This window comes from Gadus morhua, chromosome 19 (assembly GCF_902167405.1).
Source record: "Gadus morhua chromosome 19, gadMor3.0, whole genome shotgun sequence".
Lineage (NCBI taxonomy): Eukaryota > Metazoa > Chordata > Actinopteri > Gadiformes > Gadidae > Gadus > Gadus morhua.
The window spans coordinates 7644203-7664202 of record NC_044066.1 but is presented as its reverse complement, the minus strand read 5'-3'; the positions used below and the strand labels follow the sequence as shown (position 1 = coordinate 7664202).

The window sequence follows — 20000 nt, the reverse complement described above, 5'->3', positions numbered from 1 at the left end:
AAGAGAGAGAGATGGAGAGACGAGGGAGAAAGAAAAAAAGTTGTACTATTTAATATACAATGGCGTGCATCAGAGGCTCAACGATGGAATACACACATGGAAACAGGGGCAGATAAATATAGCAACAACGTCATCAGACAGTGGTATTGGGAGAAGGAAAGAAGTCGGATTATACTTTAATACACGGCATAAACAATTTCTCAAGATGATGTGCCTCTTAGCGGCACAGAACCCTATCTCTCTCTCTCACACACACACACACACACACACACACACACACACACCACCACCACAGAAACACACACACTTACACAAACACAGACAAACATGCATACACATACACACACATACAAAAAAAACACATACACACACACACACACACAGTTCAGCCCAAGGCTACGACATAAAAGCAGTACATCATTGCTGATTGGATCAGAGATTGCCAACATCAGCAAAATGGTCGACAGACTCCCAGTCTCTGGTATAATAAAACGTGTACTGTTAAACATGTCATTATGAATCAGAGATTTATAATCAGTTAAATGATGTTACACACATCATTACAACTATTAGAACCAGTTGTAATGATACGTCATAAAAAAATAAAAACAGGAAACAAACAGATGCGGAAGCGACGCGTGTTTGTGTGTGTGTGTTATCCTGGCAGCAAATCAAACTTAACCGGTCAGCGACAGGACAGCACACAACTCCTCCGCAGTGCAGTGGGGGAAGAACAGAGTCATGCTGCTCCTCACTAGGTGACACTCCTTAATAAAGGGATTCAACACGAATGATAGAGAGAGAGAGAGAGAGAGAGAGAGAGAGAGAGAGAGAGAGAGAGAGAGAGAGAGAGAGAGAGAGAGAGAGAGAGAGAGAGAGAGAGAGAGAGAGAGAGAGACTCTTGGCACTCGGGCGCCGGCCGGCTCCCTGAACTCCGTTTGTTCTCGTCCGTGTGTCCGTCTGATGTTTTCTTTGTGTGTGTGTAGTACTCCCGGCGGGCGATCATCCCCGGTGGTGTTGGGTCTCCTTGGCCAGATGGGTGCCCTGCTCTCAGGTTTCCCTGCTCGGTGGCACATCAGCTGTCTACTTAACGGGATGTGTTTACAGGTGCGCCTCTGGCACCCGACCCTGCTCCCCGTAACCCTAGACCCGCACCCGTCACCACCACCACCGTGCCACGGGAGGACACGGCTTGGCCCGGGGCCCTCACCCGGGGGCCCTCACCAGGGCGTGTTCGGGTGAGGTCATGGGGCATGGGCCCCCCCCCCCCCCCACAGGTATTTAATTGGCTTCCTCCTGAGAAACTGCTGAGCCTGGGTAAGCTCTATATATACGCTGTGAGGATGCTCATGGCGTATATTTCATATGTCGGTTTAAATCTTAAAGCCTGAGCGAGATTTGTGAGATACTATTTTGTGAGACAGAACCTAGCGTAATAGCTGAATTTGTGATCAGCCATGTTCAACTATTTTATATAGCAGCCTGTAGCAGCCTACTCATTTTTTACTTGACAAGCAAGGATGTTAGACATTGTAAAAACAAAGCAAAAGTTATTTAGGCTGCTGTGGTCCATACCAGGGTTGACGAAACTTTGAAAGCTATATTTGTTTGGATTAACTGAAGCAGCTTGTGACAAGGATCTATATTTTATCTGACAAAGAAATCTGTAAACATTTTCAAAGAATTTTACAAACCATAGGCTATTTCTGTTTCCTGTAACCATTGTAGCACATTTTGATGTGGAATCTCATTTTTACTATGTGGCCTGTCATTCAAACCTACAGCTAGCCCCTTCTGAGTGGGAAGTTCAGTTTATCACAACGCCAAATCTGTTCACTTTAAAGTACAATTCCTAATGTATTCATTCTCCGCACCGTTTTGCAATGGCTGTATGTTGCTGCTCTAGTGCCATCCAATATAATTGATATGCTGACTCTAAAGACCTTACCCTCTTTGCACTGAACTAATTGCTCGCTTGAAAGACGTCTGCATAATAGCGCAATTGAAATTCCTTCCTGAATCAGGGAGATGTTTGTGACCATGGAGAAACCCATGTTCATGAGCAATGCCAATAGGCGGATTCTAACACCCACGTACAATATATTGTTATGACATATATATATATATGCGACAATTGGTGTTGTGGAGGACGTGAATGTTATGTAACACGCACCAATTGTTTGCATTAACATCTTCACTACACCAATGCCTATCAAGCTCAGATGATGGCGCCACGGCAGTGCGTCGCGTTCGCAGGCTTTGCATTACCCGGCGGGCTTCAGCAGTGTCTGCATGATAAATATTGCAGTCAGGTGAATATCTGGAGATAAATCACAGGCCTAACCTGGCTGTAGCGGTGGTATGATGACCGCACATCTACGCAGACGGAGGGGCCATGTATGTAGGTCAGGCTGATAAATTGTTCATGTTCTTCAGCTGTGTGGGATAACTTTGGTGTGTGTGTGTGTGTAGGTGTGTGTGTGTGTGTGTGTGTGTGTGTGTGTGTGTGTGTGTGTGTGTGTGTGTGTGTGTGTGTGTGTGTGTGTGTGTGTGTGTGTGTGTGTGTGTGTGTGTGTGTGTGTGTGTGTGCTGCAATGAGGGTGTTTGGGAGCAATGCAAAGACAAGTATTTATAAAAAAAGGTTTCACATACTATAATATAGGGGGGGGGATTTGGTTTTGGCTATGGCTCACTATGTAGTGGGCATATTGTAGTATTTTATGTGTTTTTATGTGCTTAAGAGGGGGAGTCTTTATTAATTCATCATCTAAATAATCTTTTTTATTTATAATTCATATTAATTAAAGGGTCTTGGGGTAGTTTGATTCAGTGGAAGCTATTTTCTGCACAAACACACACACACACACACACACACACACACACACACACACACACACACACACACACACACACACACACACAACCCCACACACAAACGTATACATAGAAACATGAAAACACTTTTACGGGCTTTGCGCGTTCTCTCAGGAAAACAGATGCATTGACACAGACATAATGACGGTCTGAACCGGCTCTGTTTCTCAGCAGCACACTTGAGTGGGTATCCATCATCACTGCTTCTGCTCCCACCCAGGACTCCTAGCCCCGTCTCTCTGGCTCAACACCCGACAGGGCTGTCTGTGTGAGGTCAGAAAGAGCAATGACTAAAGTTACCGAAACAAAATGGAAAGGGTTTTGGTCTGGGAGCTGATAAAAACGCAATGTATATATGAATTAATAACAGAAAAAATGAATATAAAGTAGTGCTATATTTTCTTTTTTTTGTGGAATATTAGGGGAATAGTGGAAAGCAATAAAGTGATACGGTTATAGATGAAATTAGTTTCAGCAAAAGAAGATATGAATAAAACATTGAAACGTTTCCATTCTTGATTGTATTGGTGTAAACGGGGTTACGTTCTCAGCTCAGACCGACTGCTTAAATGAAAAGCCCCTGAGATGCAGTGAGCATGTTGTTTGTCCATAACATGCGGCGTATGTCATGTGCTACCTCAATGGCTCAAGTCGAGAGCCTTCAGGGACCTTGCTCGTTGCCTGTGGCGAGTCGATTAGCCAGGCAAGACATTTTTGAGTCCCTCTGGATTCCATCTCTCTGGAAGACCAACTGAGGCTTTTGGAGCTTCTCCAAGAGTTTGGGGAAATCTGCAGAATATGTGATAAAAACCCACATCTCAAAGCCAACACAACTGCATACATTCTTAAATGAGATAAGACACAACGTATTGTCCCAAAGGAGTTTTTACATTGAAAGCTACAGTGCAGTCAGTACCTCAGGCCTGCATTAACCTGCCATTGGGCCCTGAGGCTGAGAGGTTTCTTAGGCCCCCTGAGAGGTGATCTAACAATGAAGATGTGTCAATTATTATTGTTGGACGACTGTGGCCGTGGTGTCAAGTGGCCACTGGGCCTAGCTACCACTAGTGGCCCCCCTTTTTCTCGGCTCATGATAGGCCTCTGATCTTTGTATGCTCGAAAACAAAAAATCACCTTATCTTGGGCCAATGAAGAATCGGCGGGCCTATCATGAGCCAATATTGAAAACAACAACAACAACAACAACAAAAAAAACATTTACTGCAGCTCATGATAGGCCCCGTGTTCGTCAAAGGCCCTGGCGCTTCAGCCCAGGTCAGCCCGTGCATTAAGGCGGCCTTGAGTACCTGCTGTTTAGATAAAGTTACATAATGCATATACAGTGCATACACAGACTGTCAATCACAAACGTGCACACACGCAAGCAGCACCTATAGTACATGCACGGACTACCTTCAACCAAGAAACTGCTCCTGTACTCACCTGAACAACATTATGCGTGCATGAAGGGTTCAGCCACCTCTTCCACATGGAGTCTTCATAACAGGGTACACCTTCACAGCTGATATTCAAGCAAGAGTACAGCGTTTTGCTGAAGCTAAAGAACAGAATATTAAACAGCCAAGCTCTAAGCACTGAAACACCAGCAAGGACATCAGAAGTGAGGGCCAGTGTTGGAAGGAGGCCCAGTTTAATTTATGACGATTCAATGGAATCGTGACCCTGTTCTGCACTCTTTCAGCAGCTTGGAAGAACCATGCTTTCCTGTGGTCAATAACGCCCATGGAAATGAAATGATATGAATTTCTGGCACGGATCACGCTGTTCTCACACGGCAGAGCCTCCTGAAAGGCTGCCCTCCCTTTGAATGTGTTTTATTGTTAACACCCCTCCGATTTGTCAGAAAGTCATTTTAGAGTCTGCCTCTATACATCAGAACGGAGCACTTCTTGAGCTGACCGGGGGAGAGAGGGAGAGAGACACAGCATGACGAGTGACAAAGAGAGAGAAACACAGAGTGACAAAGAGAGAGAGACACACAGAGTGACAAAGAGAGAGAGACACACAGAGTGACAAAGAGAGAGAGACACACAGAGTGACGAAGAGAGAGAGACACACAGAGTGACGAAGAGAGAGAGACACACAGAGTGACAAAGAGAGAGAGACACACAGAGTGACGAAGAGAGAGAGACACACAGAGTGACAAAGAGAGAGAGACACACAGAGTGACAAAGAGAGAGAGACACACAGAGTGACGAAGAGATATGTAGACAAGGCCAACACAATAGGAGGACAAGGGTGAAGCAATGAATGGCATGCAGACCATAAACTGTAAAATACATGTGGTTAAAACACAATAACTATGTAGAGTGTCACGTCCAAACAGATAATATCACAAATAAGAAGATGAAGAGAGAGAAGGAGGAGAGAAGAGATGAACTATATATGAAAACATTGGGGTTACAAAATAAGCGTGTGCAGGTCATGCATGACTTTAGTAAAGACGCAGAATTCACACGCATATCCTAATTCTGCGCCCATGTTTGCACACCAGCCGGATATCTGAGGTGGCAGTCCCTTAGTGCAGCCCTACTTTGTTTTGGTGTTGTCAGCTCACCGGGGAGTACTGCAAGGTCCCTCTCCACTCTCCTCCCCCCCTCCCTCCCTCCCTCCCAATCCACCCTCACCCATACTCCCCCCTCCCCTCCTCTCCCCTCATCTCTCTCCATCCTCTTCTCTCCCCTCCCCTCCTCCTCTCCCCTCCTCTCTCTCTCTCCCCCCTTCCCTCCTCCCCTCCCCTCCTCACTCCCTCCCTCCTCCCCTCCTCTCCCCTCTCCTCCCCCCTCCCCTCTGTATCCCCCCTCCCCTCCTCTCCCCCCTCTCCCCTCTCTCCCCCCTCCTCTCCTCCCAGTCCTACGCAGGCAGCTCCTGCTACGAGTCCTAGCCGGCTAGATAAATTGGCCCGACTTGTCCTAGAAAATACGTCTCTCGCCGGTCGCCCGCTCCCAGCAGAAATGCATTTATGCATGGGAGGAATTTGTCAGTTGGGGGTTGTTTTTCATTGCTCCGTGGGTTGCTTGTCGGCGGGTACTCTTTACGTTGACTCAAAGGACAAAACGAACTGATGGTAAAAACAGGGTTTATCCTAAAACGGCTCAGTGACGTAACAGTGTTATTCGTACGGACATATGTGATATGAGTCTTTTTCATAATCATGGTCCAGTCTATCAGACCCCAGCACTGGGCAGATGGTGCGGGCCAGATGTTCATGATTACCCAGAACACAAAATGATTCCGGATTTTAGCATCATTAGCAAATAAGAAGAGGATGGATGGGAGACATTCCTCTTTCTGGCTCCCATTCAACACACAGGAATGTCTTTTGTGTTTGCCCACCGTGTGTGTGTGTGTGTGTGTGTGTGTGTGTGTGTGTGTGTGTGTGTGTGTGTGTGTGTGTGTGTGTGTGTGTGTGTGTGTGTGTGTGTGTGTGTGTGTGTGTGTGTATATGTGCGTGTGTGTGCGAGTCATGTATGTTTGTGTGTGTGTGTGTGTGTGTGTGTGTGTGTGTGTGTGTGTGTGTGTGTGTGTGTGTTGGTGTGTGTGTGAGTGTTCGAATGTGTGTGTGTGTGTGTGTGTTTGTGCGCGTGTGTGTGTGTGTGTGTGTGTGTGTGTGTGTGTGTGTGTGTGTGTGTGTGTGTGTGTGCGAGCATTTGTTGTGTGTGGGTAGTTATACAGTGTTTTCTGAAAGAAAGGATTCATATTTTGTTCTAACGTCCACGTGTGTGTTTGTGTGTGTGTGTGTGTGTGTGTGTGTGTGTGTTTTTCTGCGCACCATGCATGCGTGCATGGCGGTTGATGTAATTACTCATACTTTCTGAGAAAGATGGACCAACCCCCCCCCCCCCCCCCCCCCCCCGCCCCCCCTCTCCTGAACACCGATCCCCATGCCCAGATGTTGTGATGTAATCGCTTATTGAAAACTAAAACGCTCTGTTGTCGGGCATTTAGCTTCCAACCTCTGCACGGGGCCGTTGCCAGGCCTCGGCTTTGGCCGCCCCGTACACAACGCTGGGCTGACCGCTGCCAGGCGCCAGCCGCAGGCAGGAGCACCCACCCTCCGCCTCAACCCCTCCCACCCCCGGCCAGACTGTTTGTTAAGCCATAGAGTGGATGAGCGGAAAAGCATGCACACACACACACACACACACAACAACACAGCACACACAACAACACACACGTGGCTTTGCACGCTGTCCAACAGAGGCGGGACGTGAATGGAAACGACAACGCGTGCTGCTGACCCGGATCACGTCTGTTATTATGTGATCCTCGTCCTCAAGGTTAAATATGTGTTTAGAAAGTTCATGTGTTCAGGAAAAACACACGTAATGCAGTTTTCTCTGTAAATGTTGTACATTCTGCACATAGGCCCGTTTCATAATATAATAATGGGCTGTTTACCATTTTACAGAAATATACAGCGTGGATGAGTCTACGTAATCTTATGTAACTGTGTTGGATATTAAATATGGGCTGCTTATTAAATATGCTTGCCGGTTTTCAATCTCTCAATCTATCTATAGCCAAGACGGGATTTGGATTTCATAAATATGTTTAGGAAGTTCATATTCTGATCCTCTCCAAAAGATGATTACAGAATGCAAATCTGCCTTCTGGGTGATGCAACCCAATTCAACGTATGCATAAATATATTTATATATATATGTCCTGATCCATATGGGTAGCATATGAACACAGCGTTGTTATTCTGCTGCTGGTCTCTGTCGGTCTCAGTCTTTTCCACTGAAACCCTAAAACGTGGTGTTTTGATTCTATTCCAGGAGCGTTCAGGAGCAGTGAGGGGATCGTGTTGCTGCTACAGACGTCGTTGCATTATGAATGAGGCGCAGGCCTCACCAGGGTCTTACCTGGGCCTCGCTTTGTCCCTGGCTCCCTGCTCGCCGCTCACATTCCTGGAACCAACGCTGCTCTAGAATATCAGCCGCGTACCGCGGCCGAGGCGCGGACACGCGTTGGGATTATATTTTCATATTGGTATATGTATCATTGTTTAGTTATTTCATTGCTAACTTCATTTCTGTTTAGACATTTATTTTATAGAATTATAAAATCATATAAAATTATATTGATAGAATTAGTGTATAGTGGTTGTGCTGTTTGACTCCCAGACAAAAAGTCCCAGGTTCAAACCCCACCGTCCCCATCCTTGAGCAAGACGACTCTAACCCCTAACTGCTACCTAACGACATGCATGTCTAAACTCCCTGTCAGTCACTTCAGTTTATGTGGATAATAGCCTTCACTATATAACTCAACGGCAGCACAAATAACACACAGCAGATAGCGGCGGGGCTAAGTTATGCAGAACGGCTCTGGGATGACATTGTGGCGCTCGCATTAACCTCGACCTCGCCTCAGAGTGCGGCGCGCGGCCAGACCTCACGCTGACCTCCCGCTAGTGGACTGGACGAGTGCAGGCCTACCTCCTCCCCTGCCACCGCCTCCGCCGCCACCGCTACCCCGTCACCACCGCTACCACGTCACCTGGCTGAAACCGTAGCAGGCCAGGGTTAGGGGTCCCCCGAGGTACAGCGGCCAACACCAAGCTGTTAGCTAGCTGCCCTGTAACAGGAGAGGAGAAGGTGCCAGCTAGGCTAATCAAACAAGCCCAGAGACCAGACCTACACACACACACACACACACACACACACACACACACACACACACACACACACACACACACACACACATAACACCGCCTTATATTACATTATACGTAATGCATTAGCTCGGCCCTGGGTTGATTAATGGATGGCTCGGGCACGTTGGTTTAATTCTGCACCACCTCTGTCCGCTCACTGGCTGTGAACTACTCTGATTTGGAGGAAGGGAAGCAGGAAGTGGCTGTTTGAGGTGTGGGGGGGGAGGGGGGTTAAGGGGATGGGGGGGGGGTGGGGAGAGTGTGACCTATAGACCAGAGACTATATAGGTCACACTCTCCTTTGGCTCGTTCAATATTCAGACTCCACAAAGCTACCTGTTCTCCGGACAAAGGATTATATTTGATTATCCATCTTTTTTGGATATGCAAAGATTATTTTCGTTTTGTGTTTTGATTATCAGGTCATACATGCATACATACATACATGCAAGCGTGCATTCATGCAAGCGTGCATTCATACATACATACATACATACATACATACATACATACATACATACATACATACATACATACATACATACATACATACATACATACATACATACATACATACATACATCCAGAGACTCCTCTCATTAAAGATAGACTAGCTTTATCTGGAGAACAAAACAAAGAAGAAATCCTGACCACCAACATCACCCCCTCGGGCCTGGCACAGGCCTTCTCCAGGCAGCAGAATGAATCTTCCCCCTGTGACTGCTCTCCTCTATGCGTGCCGTTCGAGCCGCTGCCGAGACGCCGGTCATTCCTCCACAAACACGAGCACAATCATGGGGTCACCAATTGCAGGGTTCCCTTCTCTCTCCTTTTGTTACAGTGATGCGGTGGGCGGCACCACGGGTAAACACTGTCCATCTTCTGAGAGGGAACAGTCAACACTCAACACAAGCTAAGAGGGATGGAAACAGAGCTAACTTTGGAACTACTGGGTTCCAGCGAGGACAGAGGTGATGGCGCTATGTTGGGTTTTGTGTTAATAAGTGGTCGCAATTATTGGTTCTAGATGATGGCCAGATACAATAAAGGCATGAGTAGTACATTCAGTTAGGTTGAAGATTTGGATAATGGTTGGAAAAGGCCATAACCACATTTTAAAAGTCATTTTACATTTTAGTTTTGGGTGGATAAAGATGGGGCCCATTTACGTGGCCTGATGCCATTCAAAGAAGTAGAGAAATGTTTCTGAATCTTTGTTTCTAATTTGATTAGAATGTTAAATAATAAAATAAACCCCATTGTTACATTATCAATATGCAACAACAAACGTATAAAACAGTTAAACGACATTTCAAGGAGTTTGATTTATAGCCGTGATGTGTGTTTCACAAGTTATCGTTAGGTGCACTAAATTAATACGATTATAATCATGGCAACCAACGACAATCATCAACCATCAACAAACAACTTAAGGCAGCAGCGGTTGGTATGGCAACAGTGAGAACTTGTGCAGAGGTCACTCAAAGGTCACCAACAACGAACAGGGAGTAGGCCTACACACGATCAGGGCTCTAATTTTAGTACAGCTTCACAAGAAGGTGTGAGATAATATTCTGCATGACATCTTGACATTACGCCTACACTTGTTTGTAGCTGCATTTATTGCTTGGGTATAATTATTAGTTTGCCTTCTTGTAAGGTACGATGAGATAGACAGGCTTTATACGTCTTAGAAATGTGGGACTTTTATTTTACCTTTCTCTTTGATATGATTGTCTTCTGTTGTATTTTTGGAGTGTGCTAAATTTGTTTTCCTGCCTATGTAAAGCACTTTGAAAGGGCCTTTCACATGTAAATAATGTGAATGGGAAAATGTAAATTGTTATTAACATGGGACATTTACACAATGGAAAATACTATAGATCCCTGCAACACAAAGCGGATGCATTAGAATTTTCCATGGACATCGAAGTAGGTCTCAGTACGCTTATTGTCCGGAAACACCACACCCACTCACACGCACACGCACACACACATACACACGCACAGAAGGTAAAGGGCACAAGCGATCGACTGGGAAGTCGCAGAGTGAAAAAACACACATATATCCACAGACACCGTCATGCACATAGCCTCTTGTGAGATCAACCAAGGGTGTCTGGTGGTCCTTAATCTGAAGCGCTGCTGAGGATGCCACTTGATCACATGTCAGGCTCGCTCCCCTTTTAACCTTGCTCTGGGCTGCTGTGTAACACAACCCAGTGAGCTGCAGGAGCCCTACCGCCCCCTTGTGGGAATTAAAAGTGCTCCTTTGTCAGGGCGCAGTAATCAGAGCTGTGAAGCCAATTGGTGTTAAAATAATAGTTTTTTCAACATGTTGCTTTGTGCAAACAAAAACATTTTCAACCACCCCCTGGTCGGCTGTCTATCATAGGCAGCTCTGACCGGGCATGATGCCTCACACAACACGCCCCCCCCTATCATATTAATGACACTCCAAGCTCCAAACTCCAAGCTTCTACCAAACACAACAACTATTCAGCAGCTCGGAGGTAACTTCCAGTGATCATCATCCTTGTCACGATCCCGCCCCGACCGCGCGCCCCCTCTCTCCCTGCGTGTCCTCGTTTGTGGAACGCGTCACCTGTGTTGATTACTGATTAGGCTCACCTGTGTTCTTGTTGTTTATGCTCTCCGGTTTGTTCTTCCTTGTTGTCAGTGCTGTTTGTTGCGGTCTGTGTTTGCCTGGGGTTGCAATATGTTTGTTGGGTGTTTATTTTGGATATTAGTAGGCCTAGTTTATCCCTGCTCCAGCATGGGGTCGCCCATGCCCCTGGCCTGAATGTACATGGTAGAACACCGACAGATAGACTGCGGCCATTGGGGGTCGGACCCTCAGCCTTTTGGCTTGAGGTCATTCCCCCACAACAACTACACTATCGAGCCCCTTAATGAAAAAGAAGGTTCCAAAAATATATTATCATCATCTAGTTATTAAACCAAGAAAGCAGAGGTAACAGGATGAAGACAGGAACGGTTCTGAGCCTGGGTCCTCATGTTCTCTGATAAAGGAACCAAAGAAGAAGAAATCAACAAGTCCCATGGTGATTTATATGTTCAGCTCCAGCCGGAACAGTTTCTTTTCTGTGTGTGCACACAAAGCGATCATGCATGCATCTATGCTTGCGTGTGGTACCGCGGTCATATCCAGTTGTTTGTAGTGATGTTCATGCATGCACACAACAATAAGGCCCAAGGCCAAGGTGACCTCACGAGCTGCTCGGACCGGGTCCTCAGTCTAACTACACAGTTTGCAGGCTCACCACAACAAACCCTGACAGACTCAACATGATATGCCAACGAGGCAGATATAAAATAGGCCTAGCAAATCATAGTCAGAGCACCACATAGAATAGAGAATATCCCAATCTGAACATTTAAATAGCAGCCACCTGCTGAAAGCCTGTACGTTGGGTTGAAATGTGGGCCATTTTTTTAATTACATGCATCTCACACAAGCTTTGCAGTTTGACACACACACACAAACACACACACACACACACACACACACACACACACACACACACACACACACACACCCACACACACACACACACACACACACACACACACACAAATATACATAAACCAATTTATGGGGCAATGAAATGGTACACATTTACTTTCCCTCCCCCCCCCGCCCCGATGGGTTATTTTAAAAGCATTCACAAATATAATAATGCTCCAACACAGACGCACATAGCTCAGTGTGTGTGTGCGTGTGTGTCTGCGTCTGCCTCCCCCCCCGCCCCCCTCCACCCATCCACAGGGTCGTTCTTCTAAATCGGTGTACTTATTATGTTGAAAGATGGACGGTGCTAGAAATACGATATACACACCGTAGCGCTGGGGCCGACACGAAAAAGACTTCCTCTCCCTCCCTGCACCCCCCCCCCCCCCCCCCCCCTCTGCTGCTGACTGCAGGCTCTGTTCCTCTTCTCCTCTCCCTTAATGCCAACTCTATACGCTGGGGGAGCAGCAGATGGGTAACGGGGTCATGCTAGACGCACTGCTCAGTTCCACAGATAAATCCTCCGACGGCCCCCTCAGCCGTGCTGAGTCAGGGGTGTCAGGCTCCGCTCAGGTGGGTTGAGTTAGAGGTTGGCACGGAGCGAGCATTCGGTGGGGGGGGCTTATTGTGAAAGAACGGGGGGGGAGATAGTTATGAGTGCTTCCTTGGACCTTTGAGCGTAAATGTCAGCCGTAGCCGTCGGCGAGTGTGGAATCTCGTGACGGTTTTATCGCGGCACTTAGCAGAATGCAAATGATGGGCGATGAGAAGTGAGCGTTTTCAGAATGCGCATTCACTTGATACCGTGGTAGGATCGTCATGTGGTCATATGGAGACGGAGAGTCCAGAGACTCTGGGCAGGTCTAGAAAGGGTTTATGAGCTGGTCTAGGGTGGGGTGTTGGGGGGGACTAGAGAGGGCGGTACACAGGGTGGGTCTGCAGAGGGGGCTCTTCCAGGGAGGATGATTAGGTGGGAACCTCTTTAACCGGTGGCTTGTTAGTGTGACCAACCAGTGCCAGCACGGGAGTGCAGGGAGCAGGACTGAACCATGTGGTCCTCTGACTACGAAACCAGCTGGCTCCAGCTGGGCCCAGTGGAGAGAGACTGGCAGCGAGTGACAGACAGCCAATAATAATCATCATGAATATCCTCCAGCCTCATGTGATACATTACACTGCAGGCAATACTTGTTTTTTTCAGTATTGCCTGCAGTGTAATGTACTACAGGCAGCCACTCCAATCAATACATTGATTGGAGTGGCTGTATGCGTCATACAATTACACGTACAGTATAGAACAAAAATACAAAGCAGTGGTCGTGTGACTAACTGTTCTGGTCTTACCCTAGGCTCCCCTTCAAAGTGAACACATCTGTGCATTGTTAAGAATGGTAGAATGTTACAAATTGGAACATTTGAAGCAGGCCCATGCTGTGCTTTTTGAACCCATGCTGGCATTGTTAACGTGCAATCAACAGTTCAGAGTACATACAGTATGTGCTATATTACATAATGTTGAACGTCACATTGCCGAGCCATCATTGTTGCACCTCACATTGCATGTGCGTGGGTTTCCATCACATCTCAATCTTATCCTCCACCCCCTCACTGACCTTTGAACCCTTCAGCCTCAGGATGGTTTACAGCGGTTTACACGTGGCAGGAGAATCGACTCTGTCAAAACGTTGTTTTTGCACAGCCTGCATCGGAAACAAGACCCAACAATGCATCCAACTTAGGTTTATAATCTAAACCAAACATTTCTTCCAATTGCCACACGCACACACACACACACACACACACACACACACACCTTTTGCCTTAATTTCTTGACACCTGTCTTGATTCTATTGAAACACAATGTATAAGTTAGTATTTATTGTGTCCAGTGGATAGCACCCGTATCCATGGCGATCTGCTAACAGTGTGACAGTGATTTAAAGACATGAGTTCTGGGGGTCACGGCTCTAGCGATGGAATTTTGACCTTGGGATGTATAGCTGACCTCTGACTTCCCCCACCACACTCCCACCCCACCACACCATCTCCCCAACCAAAGCCTGGCTGTTGTCCCTGAACCAGGAGGGTGGAGGCCCAAGGAGTAGCAGGCAAAGATGGATGGTTTGTTGTGGCATCCATGTCAGAATCAGGGATGAATAACAAGCAGGTGGAAAATGTGCTGTGGTGACTTTGAATGAAAAGATTATCACAGCACCAGGCTCCTGATCCATTCCTCCCGGGGGTTTCAGACGCATTTCTTTTGTTTAAACTGAAGGAAGAAAGAAACACACGCCAGGGGTGATGGATGAGAGTGTGTTAATGTTCTGGGCGGGGCAGGGGGGGGGTGGGGGGGGGGGGGGGATATGGGTACCTGGCGGCTGAGGGATTATGGGTAATGAGTCCTGGTGAGCTCTAGTTCTCAATCTCATTCTTGTTATTGTTGTGGTGGACCGGAGAATGGAGTCGACCAAGGTAGAGCGATGAGGTGTCCTGAAGGGTAAGGACAGAACACAAGGTGTGTTCTCTGTGGATTTCTAAATTATGTTTAATCTTAAGGGGGCAACACACATCCAAGTCTCAAACAAACGGACAACCGCCTTTATCCGACCACTCCCTTGCCTCTCGTCTGACCCGTTCGGCAGAAAAGTTGCATTTGAACACCTTGAAGACTACTGCCAACTACACAGTAGCGTGTACGTCCTGCGCTTGCGCGAGATGCAATAAGTCTCCTTAACATCGGGTGGCGCTAGTCTCGTGCCAGTAATCCAAAACATGAAAACACAGGAAAAGACGGAACAGAGTGTAGTCCATAGATTATCAGAATAGGTAAACAAAGCGCACACAGTATTGACTCATTATTCGTTTGACATGAGAAGACGTTTCTGGAACGCCATGCTTGGCAGCAAATGAAGATCGCGTTGTCTGCTCTCGGGCTCGTTCTTGTACAAAGACATCGCAGGATGGGGAAAATAAAGAGAAACCGCACCAAGTGGGTGAAGTCGTGGATCCAACAGCGGCAGGCACAAGGAGCTTATCCCAATTTGCGTCGGGAACTGGCAGTGGACGAACGTGCTGATTTCCAAGACTTCGCACGGATGTTCCCTGCCCAGTTCCAAATGTTGGAGGAATCAATCAGACCCATTATTCAGCGTAAGAACACCAACTACCGGGATTCAATATCTGCCGGAGAGCGTCTGACTGTCACCCTGCGCTTCCTCGCAACAGGTGATTGAATAAACCTCAGTTTACGCGGTTTGTAATGTCAACAATTGCACTGATGGCATGGTTTGCCTTTGCGGCTTGTCCATGAAGAATTGAACAAACTAACCGAGATGTTCGTTTCTGTTATAGGGGAAAGCTTCAAGAGCCTTTCTTACCGCTTCAGAATGGGTGAATCCACAATTGGTAAATTTGTTCCTGAAACTTGTGAAGCTATCTACTCTGTGTTGAAAGAAAAATATGCAAAGGTATGTATATAAGCTTTATTTATTGACGATTACGTAATGTGTTAACGGGTATGTTTTTTATGTATTCTATTAATTACATGCTGCTGTTTATAGCTTTTAAGCAGCATAATTAAATTGGCCTTTAGAATTCACTTTTGTTTTCATTGTTATTCAGTGCCCGGACACAGCACTCGGGTGGCAGCAGGTAGCCACTGGATTCTTGTCCTGGTGGAACTTCCCAAATTGCATTGGAGCTCTTGATGGGAGACGCGTCAAAGGGCGCTCTCCGCCGGTATCTGGATCAACCAATCACAACTCCAAGCCCCCCTTTGCCATCGATTTGATGGCAATGGTGGACAGCGACTACAAGTTCCTGTATGTAGATGTTGGGAGCCAAGGACGGATTTCCGACGGTGGGGTGTTTGCTGGGTGCACCTTCGCAGATGCCCTGGAGAACCGAACCACCAACATGCCTGCCCCTGCCCCCCTCCCTGGTTCTGATCAGCTATCACCGTATTGCATTGTAGCGGATGAGGCGTTTCCTTTGAAGGAGTATCTCATGAAACCTTATCCGCAACACGGGCTCTCTCCAACACAGCGTGTTTTCAACGACAGGCTTTCAAGAGCTCAGAGGGTAGTCGAAAATGCCTTCGGCCTCCTGGCCAGCCGGTTCAGAGTCTTGCTCAACGCCTTCAGCTTTCGGTACACTGCCAAAGTAGAGAACATTGTTTTGGCCTGCTGTGCTTTGCACAACTTCCTGACCACTGAGAGCTGCGAGGAGTATATGGCAGACATTGTGGATGGGGAAGGACCGGATAACGCCATTTTACCTGGAAAATGGCGTGATGATCCTGCACTACAGCACACCTCCCTGCCACAGTCCACCGATGTGTCTCCAAGAGCCGAACAGACAAGAAATAACCTATGCCAGTATTTCATGTCTGATTGTGGTGCTGTGCCTTCTCAGCGGGGCAACGGCAGCACACAATCAGAGGAGCCCGGGTCGGACGTTCCACTGACCGGCTCCCCGATCGCAGAGTCGCCCGTCTGTGAGCGGACGCTCACTGAGGTTTTGGACTCCCGTTCGTCCTCCGACGGTACGGACCGAAGCCAGCGTCTGCCAGCAAAGCGGACAAACAAGGGTCAGCACGGGGCCGTGGACGAGGAGGTGGTGCTCATGCGAACCATCGGCAAAACCCTGGAGAGGATGGCAGCAGGAGCGCCGCGGCAGGAGGAGCACCACGCCTACCTTTCGGTGTACTGCAAGCGCATTGAACACCGGATGCGCCGGCTCCCCCAGCATCGACTCCCAGAGTTTGAGTACGAGATGGACTGCCTGCTCTACAGGTTCTCCCAGAACCAGATCCAGGAACCGAGCCGACAGGACCTAGCTCGTCTACAAACGGACTATAAGGACGAAAGGCCTCTATAATTTTTATATTTGTGCCGTTCCCTTTTTGGGGTATATGGTTTTATACACTATGCTGGTATGCATGCACTTAAGATAAATAAAGACACTTTTTTTTGATAAGCCGTTGTCTTCCTGTTTTCTTTTATTTGTTCTATATTTGAATATAGGCTATATGCAGGGATGAGTGGTAAAATAAGATGTTGGCAAACTCCGAACATGGCTGTATGGAATGTGTCTCAGCCACGTATAAGGTCATTGTATGAAAGACTACATCTGAATAAATGGCCAGACAACCATTCCTAGACCATTAAATGTTCAATTGATAGAAATTGTAATGTAGTACAATCCACGGACCACACCATTTGGCCTTCATTCAGATGCCAAATGAGAGCTATATAGCCCTTTATTTGAGTTATATGAGACTGCAGTTCCATAGCAAGGCAGACAGAGGATACACATTATCACCACCGTCCTTGACAACCCAGATGAGGCTTTATTCAGATGCCAAATATAGCCTGAAAAGGCTATCTCCATATAGCCATCTTCATAGTTTACCCATATTCTATTTTTCTTTATTGGAGTGACTGTGTCCTTGTTATAAATATGATTTAATAAACTTCAATGTGAAAGCGAACCGCCCAGAGTAGTCTGATATACACTTTATTATGCTCTTTGATTTTCTTTCTTAATATTTGCTGATGAAATTAGATGAAAGATAATGATCTCAAACTGTTGATGCTGATCAGAATTGCCATATGGTCGTGTATTTTGCCGAAGCTCATGACTGCGGATATAATCTCATTCCATTCAAGCATTTGCGTAACTTTGTAACGACCGCACAATCGCAGCATCACAGCACAATGAGAAGGCACTTCGGAGCACTATGGTGATCACCTGACATACCAGGAGGAAGTGTTGGCTCCGGTTTTATTGCCCTGCTCAAGATGATGGATTTTATGCAAGCTAATGTATGTCTAGCTCCATTCTGGTCCCGTCCTACACGATCTTCCTGGCACTGCCCACTCTCTCATTCAAACACACACCGAGCACGCACACACGAAAGCACACGCACGCACGCACACTCTCTCCGCTCGGGCTGGTGAATTATGGACCAGGCGTCGCTGCCAAAGGTACACAGCTTTCCATCTGTGGTGCCACAGCTGAGTGCCTGTGGCCACCAGGAAGACATGGGGGGGGGGGGGGGGGGGGGGGGGGGAGAGAGAGAGAGAGAGAGAGAGAGAGAGAGAGAGAGAGAGAGAGAGAGAGAGAGAGAGAGAGAGAGAGAGAGAGAGAGAGAGAGAGAGAGAGAGAGAGAGAGAGAGAGAGAGAGAGAGAGAGAGAACCTTTAAAGGTCTTTGTCCTAATGATTTTCCCACAAATACATAAAATTACGCATAGGCAGTTATCTTCCACCTAGAGCATTATATAATACAGGAGGTTGAAACTAGTTTTGTTGCCGAGTTTATGTTCGGTGATATTGTTGAGGATTAAATTGTATGAAGTTAAATATGAGAAAACGATATGTAATCAATATAAAATGGATTAATGGGATCAATAAGAAGAGTAGAGCAACAGTTTAAAAGGGCTGAAAGTCTGTAAAGTTCTTTAGGGTATCATTATATACCAAATATCATAATTTTTCATTGCAGGGTTAGGGTTCATTTATTCAAACATTTTATTTTTTTGTTCAAAGAACAGCAGTGAGATGTCATGATTAAGAAGGGACTCACAAAGTGATTTCAATAACGTCGCGGTTGAGACACCCCCCTCTTCCCTCCGGGGCCGGTATGGTTGGAGTCTCATAGCTCCACCCGGCCACGGTCCAACTCCACCAACTCCTCTGCATCCCTCCAGGGCCGTGAGACTCCTCTGTAACATGACCAGCTGATGCCCCCTGACGTCAGCACATCCCCCGCACACCGCTCCGACAAACACGATCGATTATTATATCATGATATAATACATCATTATCGTATGAACTGAAGAATAAAATACCCGGTTCATTTCCATTCTCGGGATGATAGGCCTACAGCGTAGGAGTGCAAGTTGGAAATGGAAACTTTGTAAAACGATAAGGGACCTACTTTATTATCAATTTATTATTATCATTATATAATATTGAATATATAATTATATAATACATTTAATATAATATTTCGAATACAGCGGCTAACCCACGCCAACGTGATCTCCACTGTGTTGAAATCTCAAGGATGTCTAGAGAGAAGCAGCTCTACGGTCCTTTACAGAGAGCTGTCATCACAGGACAAACACAGGTGTCCACGCCCGTGCCCGGGTTCATACAAAGAGCAGACATAGTGTGTGGATGACAAAGAGTGACAAATCAAATTAAAACATGTAGACGGTCGATTTAATGAGAAGAAAATGGACATTCATGAATTGAACACTTCAACGTTCAATTATTTTTTTCTTCCTACTCCCCTTAGAAACTAGAAGTTAAGCCATGCTCTTTCTGAGCGGACACAGAATGCCAACCCAGCATGGGCTGGCCCCTGACAAACACGACCAATTAGTCACAATAGTAGTAGGAATTTATGTTTAGAAAAACCTATATAATATGAAAGTCACCTTTTTTGGGGGGGGGATTCTTTAATAATTTAATGAGATTTGGGTTCTTCTCGTTGAGCGATGACACAGTGCCATCTAGTGGTAGCATCCAGTCATGCGTGACGCGTTGGCTACAAACCCTTGGCTACAACCACTAATGTTAACCAAACGTTTATTTTGATGATTTAAATTAAGCATATACTTCACAACTTAAACTATCTCCTCATGATCTTGGTTTCCGTGTGATATCAGATGTAACGGCAAATCCTTAGAGGCAAGAGGAAGGGAGAGGGTTTGACCTTTTGTAGATGCAAACTGCCTCAGAAAATATCCCGTGTTCCCCCCAGAGAGGGAGATATGTTATTTATACCCCGTCCAAACATTTCCTGGAAAGAAGTAGGTGTCCTGTGGGCTCCCAATTTAGGAGGCTATCTGTTCCCCAGTGGAAGTCAGTGAAGAAGACAGGACTGGAGTGGGGCATGATGG

General features: G+C 46.6%; 1 protein-coding gene across 1 annotated transcript; it reads left to right on the top strand.

Moving 5' to 3' along the window:
• The first annotated feature begins 14862 nt into the window (after positions 1-14862).
• On the top strand, positions 14863-17066 carry LOC115532520 (uncharacterized). The gene is made up of 3 exons (XM_030342352.1): positions 14863-15314; positions 15441-15556; positions 15711-17066. Exons 1-3 carry the CDS (start codon positions 14996-14998, stop codon positions 16965-16967), a joined length of 1692 nt encoding a protein of 563 aa, XP_030198212.1. The 5' UTR covers positions 14863-14995; the 3' UTR covers positions 16968-17066.
• Positions 17067-20000: the final 2934 nt, after the last annotated feature.